The sequence below is a fragment of the Giraffa tippelskirchi genome, chromosome 3, assembly GCF_054371585.1.
Source record: "Giraffa tippelskirchi isolate mGirTip1 chromosome 3, T2T-mGirTip1v1.2.pri, whole genome shotgun sequence".
Taxonomy (NCBI): domain Eukaryota; kingdom Metazoa; phylum Chordata; class Mammalia; order Artiodactyla; family Giraffidae; genus Giraffa; species Giraffa tippelskirchi.
The window spans coordinates 51,656,259-51,674,719 of NC_137277.1; the positions used below are offsets into that span (position 1 = coordinate 51,656,259).

Genomic DNA, 18,461 nt, shown 5'->3' on the forward strand with positions numbered 1-18,461 from the left:
TTATGGTGAAAAATATAGTATTCTATATAAAAGATAGTAAATACTTTGTATTTCAAAGTAATTCAGTAAAGCAGTAATCCAGTAAACAGAAGTTTCAGATGAGCTGAGAACATTTTTTAGAATGTTCTCCTTTGCCTCTTAATTATATATAGTTTAGCAGCAATCAGTATTATTTTTCCAAAGGTCAGAGTTTCTTCAATGAGCCCAGCAAATCCATCTACTATCTACAAAAAATAGTTAGTCACAGACTCAATGTATATTATGAATTATAAGCACCTGTATCTTAAGACTTAACTGCTGAAAAATACTTACAGAATTCATCATAGCAAGCTGTGATGGATAAGCTTTACAAGGAAAGTTAATCTTCACCCCACCAATTGTATATTCAGCTGAAGACATCATGGTTTGTTTACTTCAGATTCCTAACTGCAACAGAAATGAAAGTCAATACTGAAATAAAGCTATTCAAAGAAAAATAGATACCTAATACTAGGACAGAAGCCTAGAAATAAAAACTGGAATTAATAAGTGTATAAACAAAACAAATGAAAGTAAAAGAATTTCCTACCCTGACAAATCACCGTGGTTAAGAGCACGTCTTGGAATCTAACAAATCTGGATTTGCATCCCTATTCTGCCAAAGCTGTGGACCAAGAGTTAGGAAGTACAGGTTCTACATCAGGTTCTGACAGCTCATGTATTTTAACCTGATCATGTCTCTGTGCTTTTCTAGACTAAGATTCTTATCTGTGTGTGTTGTATGCTCAGTTGTTCCCAAATCTTTGCAACACTATGGGCTGCAGCCTGCCAGGCTCCTCTGTCCACGGGATTTTCCAAGCAAGAATACTGGAGTGAGTTGCCATTTCCTCCTCCACGGAATCTTCCCCAACCAGGGATTGAACCTGGCTCTCTGGTGTCTCCTGCATTGGTAGGCAGGTTCTTTACCACTGAGCCACCTGGAAAGCCCCTCTTACATGTAATAATTCCTAATTTAAAAATTGTTGTAAGGAAGAAAGTACCTTGGGCACATAATAGGCGCTCAATAGTTCTTGCTTTAAAGGTCAGGAGGGTATAATGGAAAGATGGGTTTTGAAGAAGGGAAAGCCTAAATTTGAATTCCACTGTGAATCACTTAACCTCACAGAGCCTATTTCTTCATCTGTGAAATGGAGATATCTGCCTGATAGGGTTTTTATGAATATCAGCCAGGCACAGAGTTAAGAATTAAATAAGGTAATGTACAGAATGTGCCTAAATCCCAGTATCTGATACACAGGAAGTGATCTGGTTTAATCCCCACTTCTTGTAAACCATATTCTCTTAACCTAGGATCCACAGTTGTAATTCAAAGACTGTGATCTCGATATTGGGTGCAACAGTTTCTGTGCACGGTTGCATTTTTTTAAAGAGAAAGTCCATAAATTTCTCATTCCCAGAAATATATCCTAAGGAAATAATGGAAAATTGAGGAGAAAATGATATACACTGTTATCAACTGAGAAATTATTTGCAGTAGTGAAAAAAGGTCAATTTGATCTGAGGCCAGAGAAATGGTTAAAATACCAATTCAACAGATTAGGAAGCCAATAGCAACCTTTACCATAGCTTATGTGTCCCCAGAAAGTTCAGAACCACTATTCTAAGATATTTTTCAGTTCTAACATTTTGTTTCTGTGAAGCTCTGAGAATGAAATTTGGTGGAATCTCATCCCTTCAGCTAGGGCTTCCCAGGTGACGCTAAGGGTAAAGCACCGCCTGCCAATGCAGGAAACAGAAGAGACTCAGTTCCATCCCTAGGCTTGGGAAGATCCCCTGGAGGAGCGCATGGCAACCCATTCCAAATTCTAACCTGCAGAATCCCCGTGGACACAGGAGCCTGGTGGGCTGCTGTCCGTGGAGTCGCAAACAGTCGGACACGACTGAAGCGACTAAGCAGGCACGCATCCCTTAAACTAAACCAACAACTCAAGACTGGCCCAGTTTCTCACATAGAACCTAAAAACCAAACTCCCCGCCCGCCCCAGTTGTGGCAACAGGTATCTCAAAATAAGGATGCTTCGCCCACACTGAATAAAGAGGAAACCAACCGATCTGACTCCAGCCGTCGTCCCCTCCCACCCGGAGGGAACGCGGGGTCCCGGGCTAAAAACAGGCCTCTGCTCTAAGTGCAGGTTCCCCACTCCCCATGTTTTCTTCCTCATATTCCTTCCTCCCTCAGCAACCTGGGACCCCCGAGACCCTGCTGATCCAGTCAACACCGAAGGGCCCGCAAGGCGGGTGGATGAAAGCAGAGGGGACCCTCCTCCTGGCCCACGTCGCGCCCTTCCCCTGAGACAGACTTGCCTGCCCAGAGGAAAACCCAAACAAAGCAGACTGGGCTCCGATTTCACCGGAGAAAAGGAAGACGAAACTGACGAGCAAACAAAACGGAGCCCTGGCAGAGAAGAAAGGTTCTGGTCTCTCTTCCTCCCGGAGCTGCGACTCCCGGGCCGGTAGAGCGTTCGCGCCCGCTTCACCTTTTCTCAGCTCCTGCTTTCAGCAGCCCTCTCTCTCACAACACCCGGACGAATTCCCGCCTCCCGCCCCTCAACTCCCCAGCACCCAACCGCCGGGCGAGCTCAGACAACCAGTCACTCGCCAAGACCGAAACCAAGCAACCAATCGTGGCTCGAGGTCAAGGGGCGCGCACTCTGGCACCCAATGAAAGCCTCCGCAGTAAGAACGGACCCAAGGTCCTCGGCGGCACCGGAAGGGAAACGCCAGAAGCGTGAAGCACTGCGGGGAATCCCAGGCGCTTAGGGGAAAAGACTCCGTCCGCTCCGTTTTACTTGAAACCGGCGACTTAACCTGTGTCTGTTTCCTTGGAAACTCCACGTCTCATATTTAAAATCCGTAGACCAACGGAAAGGAAACACTGTTAAGCCTCTGTTCTTTCAGCATTCATCCGCCCCCCCCCCCCAGTTCAAATTTCCGAACTTTCCGGAAGCCAGAGTAAAGACCCAGGCGGGAATTGCCAGACTGCTGAGCCAAACTAGGCGAGAAGGTTGGATGACAGTTGGCTACAAAACCTCCTGATAAACAAGGCTTTCCCGGGTCCACATTCAACCAGAGATACGCTCTCGAGGTCTCCAGTACCTCCTTTAAGGCTTATCAGCCTCCTATCCCTCCTCAGACCAATTACTCGTTGCTAAGAAAGCACACTTTCCTCAAAGGTAGGAAAAGTTAAACACCATCTCGCCAAGTTTTTTTTAACTCTAGCGTAAACTTGGCTTAAAATACTAGTGTTTCAAAAAGCAAAACCAGAGACAGTTTCTCACATCCCATGAGCCCAGTTTGGGAGAGAGGTTTGCTGCAGGCAAGCTAAGTCGCTTCAGTTATGCCCGACTCTGCAACCCCATGGACTGTAGCCCGCCAGGCTCCTCTCTCCATGGGACTCCCCAGGCAAGAGTATTTTGCAGGAGGTAACAGTGAAAGGCGAGTTGATTCGCTTGCCTCTCTGTTTTCCTACATCTTCCCAAAATGACAAAACTTAGTCATAAGACTAAATTCTACCCTTTCATTTTGCAAATTCAGGCTCAGAAATTTATCCTAAAGACGTTATCTAGGACTTCCGTGGTGATACAGTGGTTAAGAATCTGCCTGCCTGTTAGAGAAATTAAAAAACGTTTGACAAAGCACTGACAATGCAGGAGACATGGGTTGGATCCCTGGTGGGGGGAACTCTGATCCCACATACACGGGAGGGACTAAGCAGGCAAGCCACAGTAACTGAGCCCTGGCTTCAACTAAGACCTGAAGTAGCCAAAAATAAATATATTGTTTTAAGTAATCTAAAAGAAAAGTAATAATACCTCAATTGATAATAGTGCCTATTCTAATACTGAAAAATAACCATATACGTCCCAGTCTAGTACTAATGTGTTAAGTCACTTCAGTTATGTCCTACTCTTTGTGACCCCATGGACTGTAGTCCCCAGGCTCCTCTGTCCGTGGGATTTTCCAGGCACCAATACTGGAGTGGGTTGCCATTTCCTCCTTCAGGGCAATCTTCCCAACCCAGGGATAGAACCCGTATCTCTTACATCTCCTGCATTGGCACGCAGGTTCTTTACCACTAGAGCCACCTGGGAAGTCCCAGTACAAATACGGAGATGGTTATATCAATTCAGTCATTATGGAATCAATAAAATAATTATAAAAACCAAACAACTTGCAAAAAGTTTCCATATAGAGTTAAATGAAAAAAGACAAATGCCAAACTGGGTATTATGGGTTCCACTATGTGAAAATACATGTGCATAAGCAAAGATGAAGGGAAAGTACTGCAAAAATGTCATTTATTAAGTCAGCAGTAAGGAGGATAATTTATAAAAGTAAATCCTTAAAAATACCTTCAAATTATTAGTCTGCTTTTACAAAATTTTTAAAATACTAAAATCTTTTAAGTACTGATAATTACTCCAGAGTAACTACTATGATTTTCCTCTCGTAAGTTCCTAAGGCTCTCAACTGACTCTCACCTTGTATTGCCCTTTGGTGTACGCAGCATAACAGAACGGGGTACACAGGCTCTGGAACCACAGAGTCCTGGATTCCAGTCCCTTGAACGGTTCCTTTCAGGTTAACAGTGGTGAAATGAAACACAAAAAACTACAAGTTCATTTGATAAAGAATATAAATGTTTATAAACCAATATTCAAAATAGCTGCACACATCTTTTCTTCACTTGAATAAAAAAAAAAATCACACTGTGACAAATTTTATAACCTTAACTTAAAATACATGAATATTAACATTTACTAATATTTACATATTTTATTTACATCATCAACAAACCTGATGAAAAACAGCATATGTTATTATTTTTAACACAGCAGGTTTTGACCAGTCTTTGAAAATTGATCCAGGAATGTGCACTGCATTTAGTTAGAAAACATATTTCAACCTTTTCTGACTCCTAGAGGTTACCTACTCACACAAAATATTCCAAAGCCTCAGTTAAAACAAAAGGAAACAAACAGGAGCAGTTGTATTGAATCTTAAAAGACTATAAAACTGCCTTGTTTAAAAATATGGAAGTTCTTAGTTTGTTTTTAAGTGTATGCTTTTGTTTTTTGCATCAAAATTATTTAATTGAACTTTAAGCATCTAATAAAAGTTATAAATACTCTCATCTATGATACTGTGCACTTTGAGATTTGAAACATACAAATTAGTTCTTATACAATACCCTTATGAGGTAGGGCCAGTAGTAATCCCATTTTACAAAGAAGGAAAATGAAATGTGACTATTTCCTAGTGAAAAGGCTAAAATTAAATTTCTTTTCTTAAAAACCACACTTTCTTATTAGCCTTCCTTATCTCTTTTATAAGTGAAGAGATCTGTTTCAAGTGGGGTGGGAAAGAGGGGTTCATTCAGGTATTTCCCAGAAAGCAAAGAGAAGTACCTTCTATACTGGATACTTCATTAAGAAAAAAAACGAGGATTATGGATTAACTGAATTCATCTACCTAATCAATGGACATTAGTAACAGAGGACTGCAAAATCCTTCCACAACACAGAATTTTCCCCGTTTTAATATTTCCTGAGGTCCAAACACTACAGATTAGTTCAAAATCTTCTCAAATTATGATGTGGATTATAGTCCTGATGACAAACCAAGAGTTCTTTAATCCAGTGGGTTTTATTGCTCTAAACTTCAATGAGATTCCAATGGATTTCCCTCCCTCTGACCATTATAAAAATAAACTTTAAAAAAAACTAAATGAGAGCTCTTTTCAGGTTAGTCTCTGCACAAAGATGTTTCTGTAAACTCTTTTAAGCCAGTATCTTAAAATTCCAAATTATTCAAGTATCTCTTTAAACATATGGCTTCATATATTAGTAAAAATTGAAGCAAATATGTAAAATCTTTAAATCCTCATCTGTAAGTCCATGGAAGTCATTTACAAAAAGCTGTTTGCCTTTTTTAAAGCCCTTCTCATTACTGTTTCTTGAGAACTGGAATTCCATCTTGCTATTACTATTCCATTCATTACTATTATTACTTGCATTGCAAGTTTTAGAAATTTCTATTTGGATTTTAGAGATGTCTATTGTTTAAAACTCCTAATTTTCCCTCAATTCTCCCTTCCCTTTTTCTCTCTCTCATCACTGCATCACTGTGCGGTTACTAGCTGATGGTTAAACACTGGGGCTACCCACAGACTTATTAATAAGATATTAAATTAAAGGCATGGCAGTTTTCCTTCACTTCAAAAGCTTAATACAAGACCATATTCACTTTTTCAGTAATGAGTTTCTTAAATGTGCTGCCAACAGAAAAAGAAAATCTCAGCTGCTACAAAAAACATACCAGCAAAGTAGATCCAAAGAACTGCCAATCAAATACAAGCAAGCATAATTCTCAAGAGAGTTCTAAACTGTATTCATGTTGAATTTAATCATTTTAGTGATTCCAAGATGTTTCTGTTCCCATTCAGTTTAGTTGTTACAAGATGCAGGTTTGTATTGGATATATGCAGCAAACAGCTTCATTTTTTAGTTTTAAGTTTGTTTTTTTTTGTTAAATTCCACTAACACTCATGTTTATTATTTCAATTACTGTGCTTTCAATACAATGACAGAGCTGTACATCAGGATCCATGCTTCCAGTGTCCCTAGGTCCATTTTTATAAGATGGATCTTTACTGATTCCAGACCATCCACCTGGTTTCTCCTTTATTTGTTGAAGACCTAAAAACATAAGGAAGAATAATTAAGGCAAGAAATCCAGAAAGGATTTGGGCCTTTCTGCCTGAGGTATTTAAACAACTCTTGAAAAGAAGTTACTACTTACGTGTAATAATTGGATCAATGTCTCTTGTCTGAGTGGCAACATCAGAGGCACAAACTTGCCCTATTTGAATCAGCAAAGACATAATATCCTCATACAGTGGAGGAAATGCTCGACAAAAAGAGACCAAACTTGGCAGAGTTGGCATGAAAAAAGCATATCGCTTTGCCTGTGTTAAAACTGTTGGAAAGAAATGAAACAGAATTTTTCACAGATATAAACTCAACATACTTGGCCTATATAGTATACTAAGCACCATGCTCTGTGCTGAGAATACTAAGTTTTCTAAGACACAGCCAGCCAGAGCACTGAGAAAGAATATGAAATTGGCTGAGACATAACTTTTAAAGATTGAATTATAGTTCATATCTTTTAAAACAGTGTATTTTCACTCCATTTTACTTAACAACCTGGAAGATGGTTAAAATGCTGGGGTATGTTTTATAACTTAAGGAAACAACGAATACATTAATCTCTCATTTATACAGATGATTATATTTTTCTGGAACTCAAAGCATTTGCAATAAATTGTAACTTGTTTTCTAATGACATAATTACATTCAGAAAGCAGACCTGATTTCCATTTATAAAATTTGTATAGCTTAGTATATTTACTATAAATCTATATATAGTCATTCTCAAAAATGAAAGATACAACTTGCCTACCTATTCATCCCCTCTATACTATACATCACATTTGTCACAGGGAAGTTTTCAAAAAGAATAATTCAAAAGATGGCATAAATTAAACTACCAGTGATGCAGAAAACATGGTGTGAGTAAATTCAGAAAAAATATGTACTACTTTATGTTAGAAATTTTTGTTATTGATGCCCATTAGATACACACCTGTTAGCAAAGTTCCCATGACATTGACAGCTAAGCGAGCCACACTCAGTGACTTTGGTAATGCATACTGGATACACAAGTGAGAAAGCAACTGGATAGCAAATATCTGTAACACAAAATCCAAACGTTACATGTTTCTGAAGAAGGTCTTTGCATGCGTGTGTGCATGATAAGTTGCTTTAGTCATGGTCTGACTCTTTGCAACCCTTTGGACTGCACCCTGCCAGGCTCCTCCCTCCATGGGATTTTCCAGGCAAGAATACTGGAGTGGGTTGCCATGCCCTTCTCTAGAGGATTTTCCTGACGCAGGGATTGAACCCGCATCTTTATATCTCCTGCATTAGCAAGCGGTTTCTTTACCACTAGCACCACCTGGGAAGGCTAAAGAAAGTCTTTAAGTATTAAAAACTGTAAAATGGTTTATATAACCAGGAAGATTAGAGGAAGATCAAAATTGTCCTAAAGTTCCAAAATGCTCATTACCTGTTTTTCAAGTTCTGGCTGTGCAATAAGCTCAGGTATGAAATCCAGACAGATATGCATAGATGGAATACCTGCGACCGTCAGAGGCAAAAGTTCACATGGATAACCCTATCTCAACAAGAAAGGGGGGAAAAGTTAGAAATAAAACAACTATAAGTCAAATACAGATAAAAATACTAAAGAAGGTTTCACTTCCTTGATGTAACAGTTGCTCAGGAGGCTACAATGCCCTCCATGTTTTCTGGCATTTCACCTCTCTGATGCACTAAAACAGAGATAAATTATACAAACACTTTATCAGGTTAAAATCAAATTTTTAAAAATCTTCATTTTTCTCCATATTGCAAAGGACCATAAATGATCCTATTAGTTTAGCAATTCATAACTACCTCCCAAAACAAAGTTCAACCACAGAGCATCATTCTTTGAAACCAGACCTGAAAGTGAACAAGCTTAGCAATGTTGGGATCTGCGATGTACATTTGGTGCAACAGGCAACAGATAAGGCACTGAACTTCTCTAAGGTTACAGAGTAAATTGTCTTCTCCTTCCTCCATTCCCTTATTTGGAGTGCTGGCGGTAATAACACTTTGAACATTCCTTAGCAAGCTGTCTGGATTGACCCCCTTTGCCTTCTCCTCTTCAGTTGGTAAGCAGATCTCCAAGAGAATCTGGACAGCTGCACTATCCTACAAACAAATAAAACACAGAAAACTGAAGAAGTTTCTGAGAAGTTTGATTTGTTTTCACATAAACTGATGCGATAAAAACAAATAACTTTCTTTAAAATACAAAGAGCAAAAGTGAACAATCTATTCTCCAGTGGTTCTCAGCATTTTTAGGGCCATGAACTCTTTTAAGAATCTGAAGGAGGACTTCCCTGGTGGTGCAGGAGATAAGAATCTGCCAGTCAATGCAGGGGACACGGGTTTGAACCCTGGTCCAGGAAGATGCCACATGCAGCAGAGAAACTAAGCCCCTGCATCCCAGCTACTGGGCCCTCCATGCCTAGAGCCTATGGTCCACAACGAGAGAAGCCACCACAACGAACGGTAGCCTCCAATCACCACAACTAGAGAAATCTCGCACATAGCAATGAAGGTACACAGTGCAGCTAAAAATGAGTAAATAAATAAAATTAAATGAAAAAAATCTGAAGGAAGCTACATGCCACCCTCTTAGCATAAAAATTAACATATGGCATAATTTCAAAGTGCTCACACATCTCCAATGAAGATCCGTGGACTCCAGTTTACTACTACAAGAGTATTCTAATTCAGTATCATCCAAAATGGACACTAGACAAAAAGTGACTTCTACCAGAATCTCTCTTCCTTCCTCTTAAATTCTTACTTCACCCAAGATGTCTTGTATTCCTCTTTTTTTCCTCACCTCTGAAGATGGTGATTAATAATCAATGTCTAAAAGCCACTCCCCTAAATTCTTTTCCCTTTTAATTTGAAGATGGACTTTTTAAGGCTCAGGAAAGATTCTCCCTCACCATCCATTCCATCTGTACAACTCACTGTTGCTCAGTCTACAAGCTTGTGTGTCATTTCATAGAAAAGTAGTTTCTTGAGGGGCGATCTATTTAACGGCCCTACCTGTAAGGGAGAGCTATAATCACTCTCACCTAGCAGGAAGGAAGAAAAAGAAAATGAGTACATAACATGCATCTCTGAAACACAGCCACTGCCTGGGATAGAAGAAGACAATTACTCCATCTAACTGTGTAAGAATCTGATTATAAACTAAGGTTAGTCTTACATTATAATCATTTATAAAGTAAACTTTATAATCATTCTTGATGGGGTTTGGGTTATTACTATTCTGCATTATTTTTGTTTACACACTCTGGAGCCAGCCTGCCCAAGCTCGAATCCTATTAATAGCTTCCCTACTTACTAAATATATAACCTTGAGCATGTCATTTAACCTCTTTGAATCTCATTTTCCTACTCTGCAAAAGTGGAGATAATACTCCATAACTTATAAGTTGGTTGTAAAGATTAAATGAGTTAATACACATAAAAAACTCAAAATAGCATCCACCATATAATAAGCATTATATAAATGGTAGCTATTACCATCCTCAATCCCTTCTCTGAATCTCTGAGTGTCAGATTTATTTTAGAACTCAGATTTTTTTTCTGTAATGTTATATAACACCCACAGCAGAGACTAAGACAGTATATTATAATCAAATGTATTAATATTTCTGCAGCAAAACATACCAATTTTCATATTAAGTGGGATCAAGGCCATAAATAGCTTCACATTAATTCAGGTCAAGTTTTGTCACAAACGAGGTCATTTCAGGTCAGGTTTTTCTGCCAACTGAATTACCAGAAAAAATGCTTCAGTTTTCATAGCTTTTTTGGATTTCTTACCACAGATAAGGGATTGTGGATCTATATTACTACTCTAATTCCCCTTGTTGCCAATGAAAAATTTTCAGAAAATATTTCAAACTAAGAAAACATTTCTACTATGAAGACCTCTAACTGCTTAACATTCAACCACCTCACATGTCCTGCAAAAATTACTACCTAAGGCTTTAATAAGTTCTACTTTGTTAAAAACCTTTTCTAAATAGAAACATTAACTTGTGTTGTCATAGTATTTATCACTGCCTGACATTTTATTACATATATATACTTCTTGTCTGTCTTTACCGTTTGGTTTTTTTCCCCATCATTTGATTTTAAGAAACAAAAGTCTTATATTTTATTAAAATGTAAATCTCACTAAAATGGCTATTAAATAAATATCATGAAGACTATTCCTGATTTTAATAATAAAGTCCATCTGATATTTAGAAGCAAAGGTAACCTCATTATAAGTTCTGTAATAAAAGGGATATACAATATGTTACCACTGTATTTAGAAGGCCATCTATTTAACAGGGAAGCCTTTGCCCTTTTTGATTAGATTTTACTTTATTACCTGAGCAGCCAGTAATGCATTTTTCAGTTCTTCTCTGGTAACTTCTGGGCCATCAGTTTGTCCAATTAAACCTATCGTATTATTCTGAGAAGCCCTATCTTGCTCTGCTGTTTCCTTCAGATGAGCACTAAGGTAGGCTTTGGATGCCAGAAGATACCCATTCAACATGTGCAGAGTAACATCCATCAGTGGGGGGCATCTACACAAAGGAAGAAGAAAAGAAAAAAATACATGAGAACAAATATAAATTTTTAAATTAGCCAGAACATGATGAATCAGCTTATATAATTAGAAAAACCTGAACAGTACCTGAAAAATCTAAAGAGCAGAAAAGTTACACTTTTCCCACTGAAATATTCATTCTCAAAATGAAAGCTTAACACATATAATTCTCTATACTTTTGTATGAATAGTATTATCTATTTCATTTCATCAGCTAAAACCAAATATAATGTATGACCTAGAAAAAAAGGTATCCTTTTTTATAAAATAATGGCACTACCAATAAATCTCTTAGCTATGAGTCTGCAAGGCAACAGTCCTCAAAGGGAAACAGTCTAATGTACATAATTTTATATTTAAAATAGACAACCAACAAGGACCTACTGTATAGCACAGGGAATGCTGCTCAATATTCCATAATAACCTAAATGAGAAAAGAATTTGAAAAAGAATAGATACATATATAACTGAATCACTTTGCTGTACACCTGAAACTAACACAACACTGTTAATCAACTATGCTCCAACATAAAACAAAAATTTTTACAAAAAGAGAAATAGTCAATTACTGATAAGATGAAGGAGATTAGATATATAGAATATTTATTCTTTCTACTACTGTTTATTCTTTGGAGCAAGACAACTCTGTATTTCAAGAACACTTCAACCACTTGACGGTATGGTATTTACCGAGCCTTAGTTTCCTCAACTAAAAAATAAATATTCATTCCTCAAAAACTGTTATAAATTAAGGCTAAATGAGATAAGAATAGATGTAGGAATTAAGTGTAAAAAAGGAAACCAAAAGATACATCAGTAACCTCTAAAATATTAAAAAGTCAACCCTTAGAAAAACTTGACAATGCCACTTCCTAGCCTGTCAAACTGAGCATGTGTGCATAGAGGCAGTACAGCTTTGTTTTTAACTGTGAAACACCAGAAACAGCTTAAATGCCCATCAACAAGTCAACAGTTTTTCTGAAATGTTCAAATTTTCTCTAATAAAAATGCATGTATTAACAGTGAAAAAATAATTTCAACAGTTAAATAAGCCATGGCAATGTTCCCAAAACTGAAGTATTTATTTTTTAAAAAGTTCTAAACTCCACCAGACATTCTGATCAGAATTTCTGGAGGACAGGCATATATATATGGAATACTGATCTATATATGGAATACTATGCAGCACTTAAAACAACGAGAAGAAGGAGCTATGCAAACTCACATGGAAAACATGTTGAAAATGGTAGGCTTTTAAAAAAATAAATAAATAAAGCCTACCAAAAACTATTTAATTTTTTAAAACAAAAAAGTAAATATTTATATTTATAAATTCACAAATGCTTGGAAAGTGAAGCTCCTAACACACCATTATGACAATAAAGTTCTTTCTGGAGATGGTTGGGATTGGTCAAGAGGACAAAGAGGAATTCTCCTTTAAAAATGTCAGCATGACAGACAGGAGAGAACATGACTTTTCACCGTACACCTTTTCCTTCTTATCAATCTACTTGTTCGTTTACTTTTCAATATACATTGTGAAAACTTTTATGTATATCTTAAAAAAGGGAATATTTTAATGAACCTAAGAACCCATCAGCCAGTCAGCAACAGTTATCTATACATCACATGGCTTACTCAGACCCCACCATCCATTTTACCTACCATCACCACTGGTTAGTTCAAAGAAAATCCAAAATGTCATATCTCTTTATATCGTTTATGTTTAAAAACCATCTGAATGACCACTTAGGGAAAAATTAAATTTAAAAAAATGAACAAAATTAAAAGGCAAAACAATATAACAATAAAAGAAAAAACTGCATTCTATATACGAAGAGATGATATCCTTTATACGTAAAAAGCTCTTTAAATCAAAAAAGGTAAGCATTCCAATAGAAAACTAGGCTAAAGTATAAAGTAATAAATATATTAAAGTATCCAATCTAACAAAAATATAAATTAAAATAGGAATTGATTTTTCACTTATCAAATTGGAAAATATTACATGAAACGGTATAGGAAAGTATACAATAGCAAACACCCACTATGGGAATGTAAACTGGTTCAGCCTTTTTGGATGGCAGAATGAAAACATGAATCAAAAGACTTGAAAATGAGCATGTTCCCTTTGCCTCAATAATTCCATTTTTAAGAGTCAATTCTTAGGAAATAGTACACACCAATTACCACAGCACTAAAAATAATTAACAAAAAAATGGAAATAAAATATCCAACAATAGGGAATTGAGTTAAGCTTTAGTGTGCCTATGTGGAATACTACCTAGCCAACTAATATAAGAATATCTATTAACATGAGAAAACGTTAAACAAGTTACTGAGTGAAAGATCCAGACTACAAAAACATGTCATATGTTATCATAGCATAAATTAACAACTTCCTGAACAACTGGAGGTGATTTAGGTGAAAAGTTACCTAGTTAAGTGGATTTTTTTAACAATGGTAAATTGTCTTAGAAGTGGCTCTTCTCTAGAAGTGTTCTTCACTCCTGTTTCCTTTTTTAAGTATCCATAAATAGATACTTAATATCATTTATATTGTTTATTCTTCTGACTCCTCATCCCTCTGAGACCTTGATCTTACCAAACTGTATCTGATTTATTCTGCAGATGTTGTCACTTCAAGAATGTCATCCCCAGGATTAAAGACAGATGAATACGTTAGACTGTACCCTAGTTAGTCTTCTTTACTCCACTTCTTTCCCCTCTAAATCAACTAGCATGAACTTTCTCTTCTCAAGTTACCACCTAAATGATCTCTTTAGACTAACACTCAAGGCCCTCAATAGTCTGACCTTAACCTAACATTCAACTCTAAAGTGTGTTCTCAAAAATTCAGCCATCCACTCAAGCCTTTTCCCACTGGCTTTTATACTTTTGCTCACACCATTCTTTTTCTCAAGATACCTTTTTTGACCATCTACACCCCATCGTTACAGTTTCTGTTCATCTAAACTCTATTTCTGTTCTTCAAAACAGAAGTCTGATTTCCTCCTAAAACTTTAACAACATCCATTTACTATACCATTCATCTGCATGTGACCATACTATTTAATTTTTCAGGTAAGGGTTTTATTTCCCCATACAGGTGATAATCACTTTAAAGGAAGACCCTTCAACTTGTATATCTTAGCTATTATTTAGCTGAGCAATTAGAAATTCAAATATTAATGATGAGGACTAATTAATTCCACCTCTTGAGGTGAAGTTACTTCAAAGAAACATTAAGTTCAGCCACTGGCAAGGAATTATACACAAACGTGGAATAAATAAAGCTAACCTCACAACTGAGGATTCCAAAAAGATCACAATTTTAATGCATGCAATAGTTCACAATAAACCAATTTTTTAAAAGGTTTTTTCAACAATGCTAGCAGAAACAATATTATTTTTCACCATCTTGACTCTGAAAGAATAGCCACTATTGAGGGCTGTGAAAACCAAGGATGATATTTTCTTAAAGCTAGTATTATTAATCACATATTAAATATTAAAGTGAAGTTCATGAATATAGACAACAAAAAAAAGAACCAAAAGCAAAAACCTCACAGGTCATACTGCCAGGTTATCTGCAAGCACACTAAGATATAAGTTTAAACTGAATTTCTTCAAATTCCTTTGATTCTCCAAAGCATAAACTCTATAGTAAAAATGAAACTCAACACATACCTGTAAACCCTCTGATCACATCTTAGCACAATGAGAGGATCTATCATCAGGTCATTCTGAGTATACTTTTGCTGTCGTACTAACTTTATTGATGGTTGAAGTGCGTTAACTGTCATTACCCACAGCCTGATGAGAAAATAATCATATGTTCAAAAACAGCTATATCATAATTGAAACCTGTAGCCAGGTTAGAAAGCTACATTCAGGGAAAAAATACAGAACAGGTGTAAATGGACTTGGGAAAATTAAAAACTATTAAAAAATCTAACCTATTATTATGTTTCTAAACAAATGAAAGTAGTTTCAAAAATCTTCACAGTTCTAATGGAATAATCATTGCATATAAAATGAAAATTTGAATTAAAACCTCAGTTATACCATACTTGCTATATGACTGTATAAGTCATGGAGATTCCTGAACTTATTTCTCCTCTGTAAGATATGAAAATACCTATAAATGAAATTATATCCACCAAAGCACTTTGAAGCTGTAACTGGCCCCATAAATTGTCACTGTTCTACATTTATTACCATAGAATCTCAATGTGAGATGCCACTATGAGATTAGACATCAATAAACCATAAAAGTGGTTACTAACCTAACTACACCATCAGAATTACTGAGAGATATGCAATATGGAGGGTATCTGACCTTTTACAGTGAAGGCCAGGAGTCCACCAGCCCTCGCACACAGAGCTTGCCCACTCTTAAACATGAGTGGGTAGCCAATGATCATCAGATATCAAAGAAAGCTTCTAATTTGAAAAAGAGAAAAATATACAAACAGAAAGAGGGAATGCCAAAGAAACAGAGAATGTAGGGATAAGAAGAAAAAAATTCTTAAAGGTATAATTTCCTTAAAGGATGGAATATTTCATATATGAAACAAGAACAGAAAACAATTAGAGATTCTCAAATAAGAGTTCTTAGAAATTAAAACTATAACAGGAATATTTTAAATTCAAAGGAAAGGGCAGAAGATAACATACAGAAAACATCTAGAAAATGTATTCAAAAGATAAATTTAAAAATAGAGGAAAAAGAAGAGAAAAATCAGAGTAGATCAAAGAGGTTTAAAACCCAAACTGCAAAAAATTCCAGAAAACAGAAAGAGAGAAATTATTGGGGGGGGGGGGAGAAATATATATATGAAAATGTCCTAGAAGTGAAAGTATTAGCACTGGTCCCCAGATGTCAAAAAAAAAAGGCCAACCAAGTGCCCAGGACCACCAATTTTAAAAGCTGCTGTTGCCGTTTAGTTGCTAAGTCGTGTCCGATTCTTTTGCAACCTTGTGACCTAAAGCCCACCAGATTCCATGGGATTTCCCAGGCAAGAATACTGCAGTGGGTTGTCATTTCCTTCTTCAGCGGATCTTCCTGACCCAGGATTTAACCCATGTCTCCTGCACTGGCAGGTGGATTCTTTACCGCTGAGCCACCAGGGAAGCCCACAAATTAAAAAAGACCTACATCAAAAGGTACCATCATGAAACTGCAGAAACAGTAAAAAAGAACCTAAAACCTTTAAGAGAGAAAAAACAATGGTCACATAACATACAAAGGACTGGGAGGTGGTAAATGAGGTTACTCAATAGCAATCAGGAAAGCTCTAGTTACTTCAATAGAATAAAGCCTTCAAGTTGCTAAGAGGAAAAATAAGCTAGAATTCTACACCAAGGCTAAATATCAATCATATGTGAGAGGAAGAATAAATACCTTCTCACACATGAAAACCTCAAAGAAAAAGAAAAGTTTCCCAAACAACCTTTCTCAAGAAGTCACTTGAGTAAGAGTTCCACTCATAAGGAGCTAAACCAAGAAAGAAAAACATGGAATTGAACAAAAGACAAAGCATTTCAGATGGCTACCGTGGATGTCTCCGACTGAAACAAATGGATTGAAAGCTCTGAAAGGAAGGTTTCCAAGGAAAAATGTTACAGATATATTATCTGATATGTTACAACTAACTGTTATGTAAATTTCTACTCAACAATATAGTTTGAAAGTGAACGTGTGATTAATACAGAAAAAAAAAAACCTAAACAAACAGACAAGAGGCAAACAACTCAAGGTTTGTATGTGGGGTGCAGAGGAGGACAGTTGTATAAGAGAGAGATTATAATCTATCATATACATCAACTAAAGTAACACTTATGTACTCATAAGAAGGCATTCCTAAATTAACAATGCAAAGAAGTAGAGGAAAACAATAGAATGGGAAAGACTAAAGGTCTCTTCAAGAAAATTGGAGATACCAAGGAAACATTTCATGCCAGGATGAGTACAAAACAGGACAGATCAGTAAGGACCTAACAGAAGCAAAAGAGATTAAGAAGAGATGGCAAGAATACACAGAAGAACTATACAAAAAAGGTCTTAATGACCCAGATAACCATGATAGTTTGGTCATTCACCTAGAGCCAGACATCCTGGAGTGTGAAATAAAGTGGGCCTTAGGAAGCACTACTTATGAAAAAACCTAGTGGAAGTGACAGAATTCCAGCTGAGCTATTTCAGATCTTAAAAGATGATTCTCTTAAAGTGCTGCACTCAATATGCCAGCAAATTTGGAAGACTCAGCAGTGGCCACAGGACTAGAAAAGGTCAATTTTCATTCCAAATTCAGAGAAGGGCAATGCCAAAGAATGTTCAAACTACCGCACAATTGCACTCATTCTGCATGCTAGCAAGCTTAAGCTCAATCCCCCAAGCTAGGCTTCACCAGTACATGAACCAAGAACATCTAGATGTACAAGCTCAATATAGAAGGCAAATGAACCAGAGATCAAATTGCCAACATCCACTGGATCAGAGAAAAAGCAAGAGAATTCCAGAAAAACATCTACTTCTGCTTCACTGACAAAGCTTTAGCATAGCCTTTGACTATGTGGATCACAACCAACTGTGGGAAATTCTTCAAGAGATGGGAATACTGGATCACTTTATCTGTCTTCTGAGAAACTTGTATGTGGGTCAAAAGTAACAGTTAGAACCTTACATGGAACAAATGACTGGTTCAAAATTGGCAAAGGAGTCCGTCAAGGCTGTATATTGTCACCCTGCTTATTTAACTTATATGCAGAGTACATCATGCAAAATCGTAAGCTGGATGACTCACAAGCTGTAATAAAGATGCTGGGAGAAATATTAACAACATCAGATACGTAGATAACATCACCCTTATGGCAGAAAGCAAAGAGGAATTAAAGAGCCTCTTGATGAGGGTGAAAGAAGAGTGAAAAAACTGGCTTAAAACTCAATATTCAAAAAAGGAAGATCATGGCATCTGGTCCCATTACTTTATGGCAAATAGAAAGGGAAAAAGTGGAAGCAGTGACAGATTTTATATTCTTAGGCTCCAAAATCACTGCAGATGGTGACTGCAGCCATGAAATTAAAAGACTCTTGTTCCTTGGAAGAAAACCTATGACAA

At 36.8% G+C, this 18,461-nt stretch overlaps 2 protein-coding genes across 5 annotated transcripts in view; both read right to left on the reverse strand.

Annotated features, from left to right (window-relative positions):
- Positions 1 to 2,574, reverse strand: part of BRIP1 (BRCA1 interacting DNA helicase 1) — a 199,797-nt gene extending 197,223 nt beyond the window's left edge. Inside the window, 2 exon segments of the mRNA XM_081585017.1 lie at positions 313 to 426; positions 2,344 to 2,574. Of these exon segments, the coding sequence (XP_081441143.1) occupies positions 313 to 402 (90 nt within the window). The 5' untranslated portion in view covers positions 403 to 426; positions 2,344 to 2,574.
- Positions 2,575 to 4,661: 2,087 nt separating this feature from the next.
- INTS2 (integrator complex subunit 2) overlaps positions 4,662 to 18,461 on the reverse strand; it is a 54,948-nt gene continuing 41,148 nt past the window's right edge. For 2 of the 4 annotated variants that reach the window (XM_081585019.1, XM_081585020.1), the window contains exons 19-25: positions 15,028 to 15,153; positions 11,116 to 11,314; positions 8,607 to 8,858; positions 8,170 to 8,277; positions 7,687 to 7,792; positions 6,841 to 7,017; positions 4,662 to 6,737 (exon numbers count right to left, since the gene is read on the reverse strand). In XM_081585019.1, coding sequence (XP_081441145.1) covers positions 6,568 to 6,737; positions 6,841 to 7,017; positions 7,687 to 7,792; positions 8,170 to 8,277; positions 8,607 to 8,858; positions 11,116 to 11,314; positions 15,028 to 15,153 — 1,138 coding nt within the window. In that variant the 3' untranslated portion in view covers positions 4,662 to 6,567. The remainder of the gene's footprint in view (positions 6,738 to 6,840; positions 7,018 to 7,686; positions 7,793 to 8,169; positions 8,278 to 8,606; positions 8,859 to 11,115; positions 11,315 to 15,027; positions 15,154 to 18,461) is intronic. The other 2 variants (XM_081585021.1, XM_081585022.1) reach the window with 1 other exon arrangement.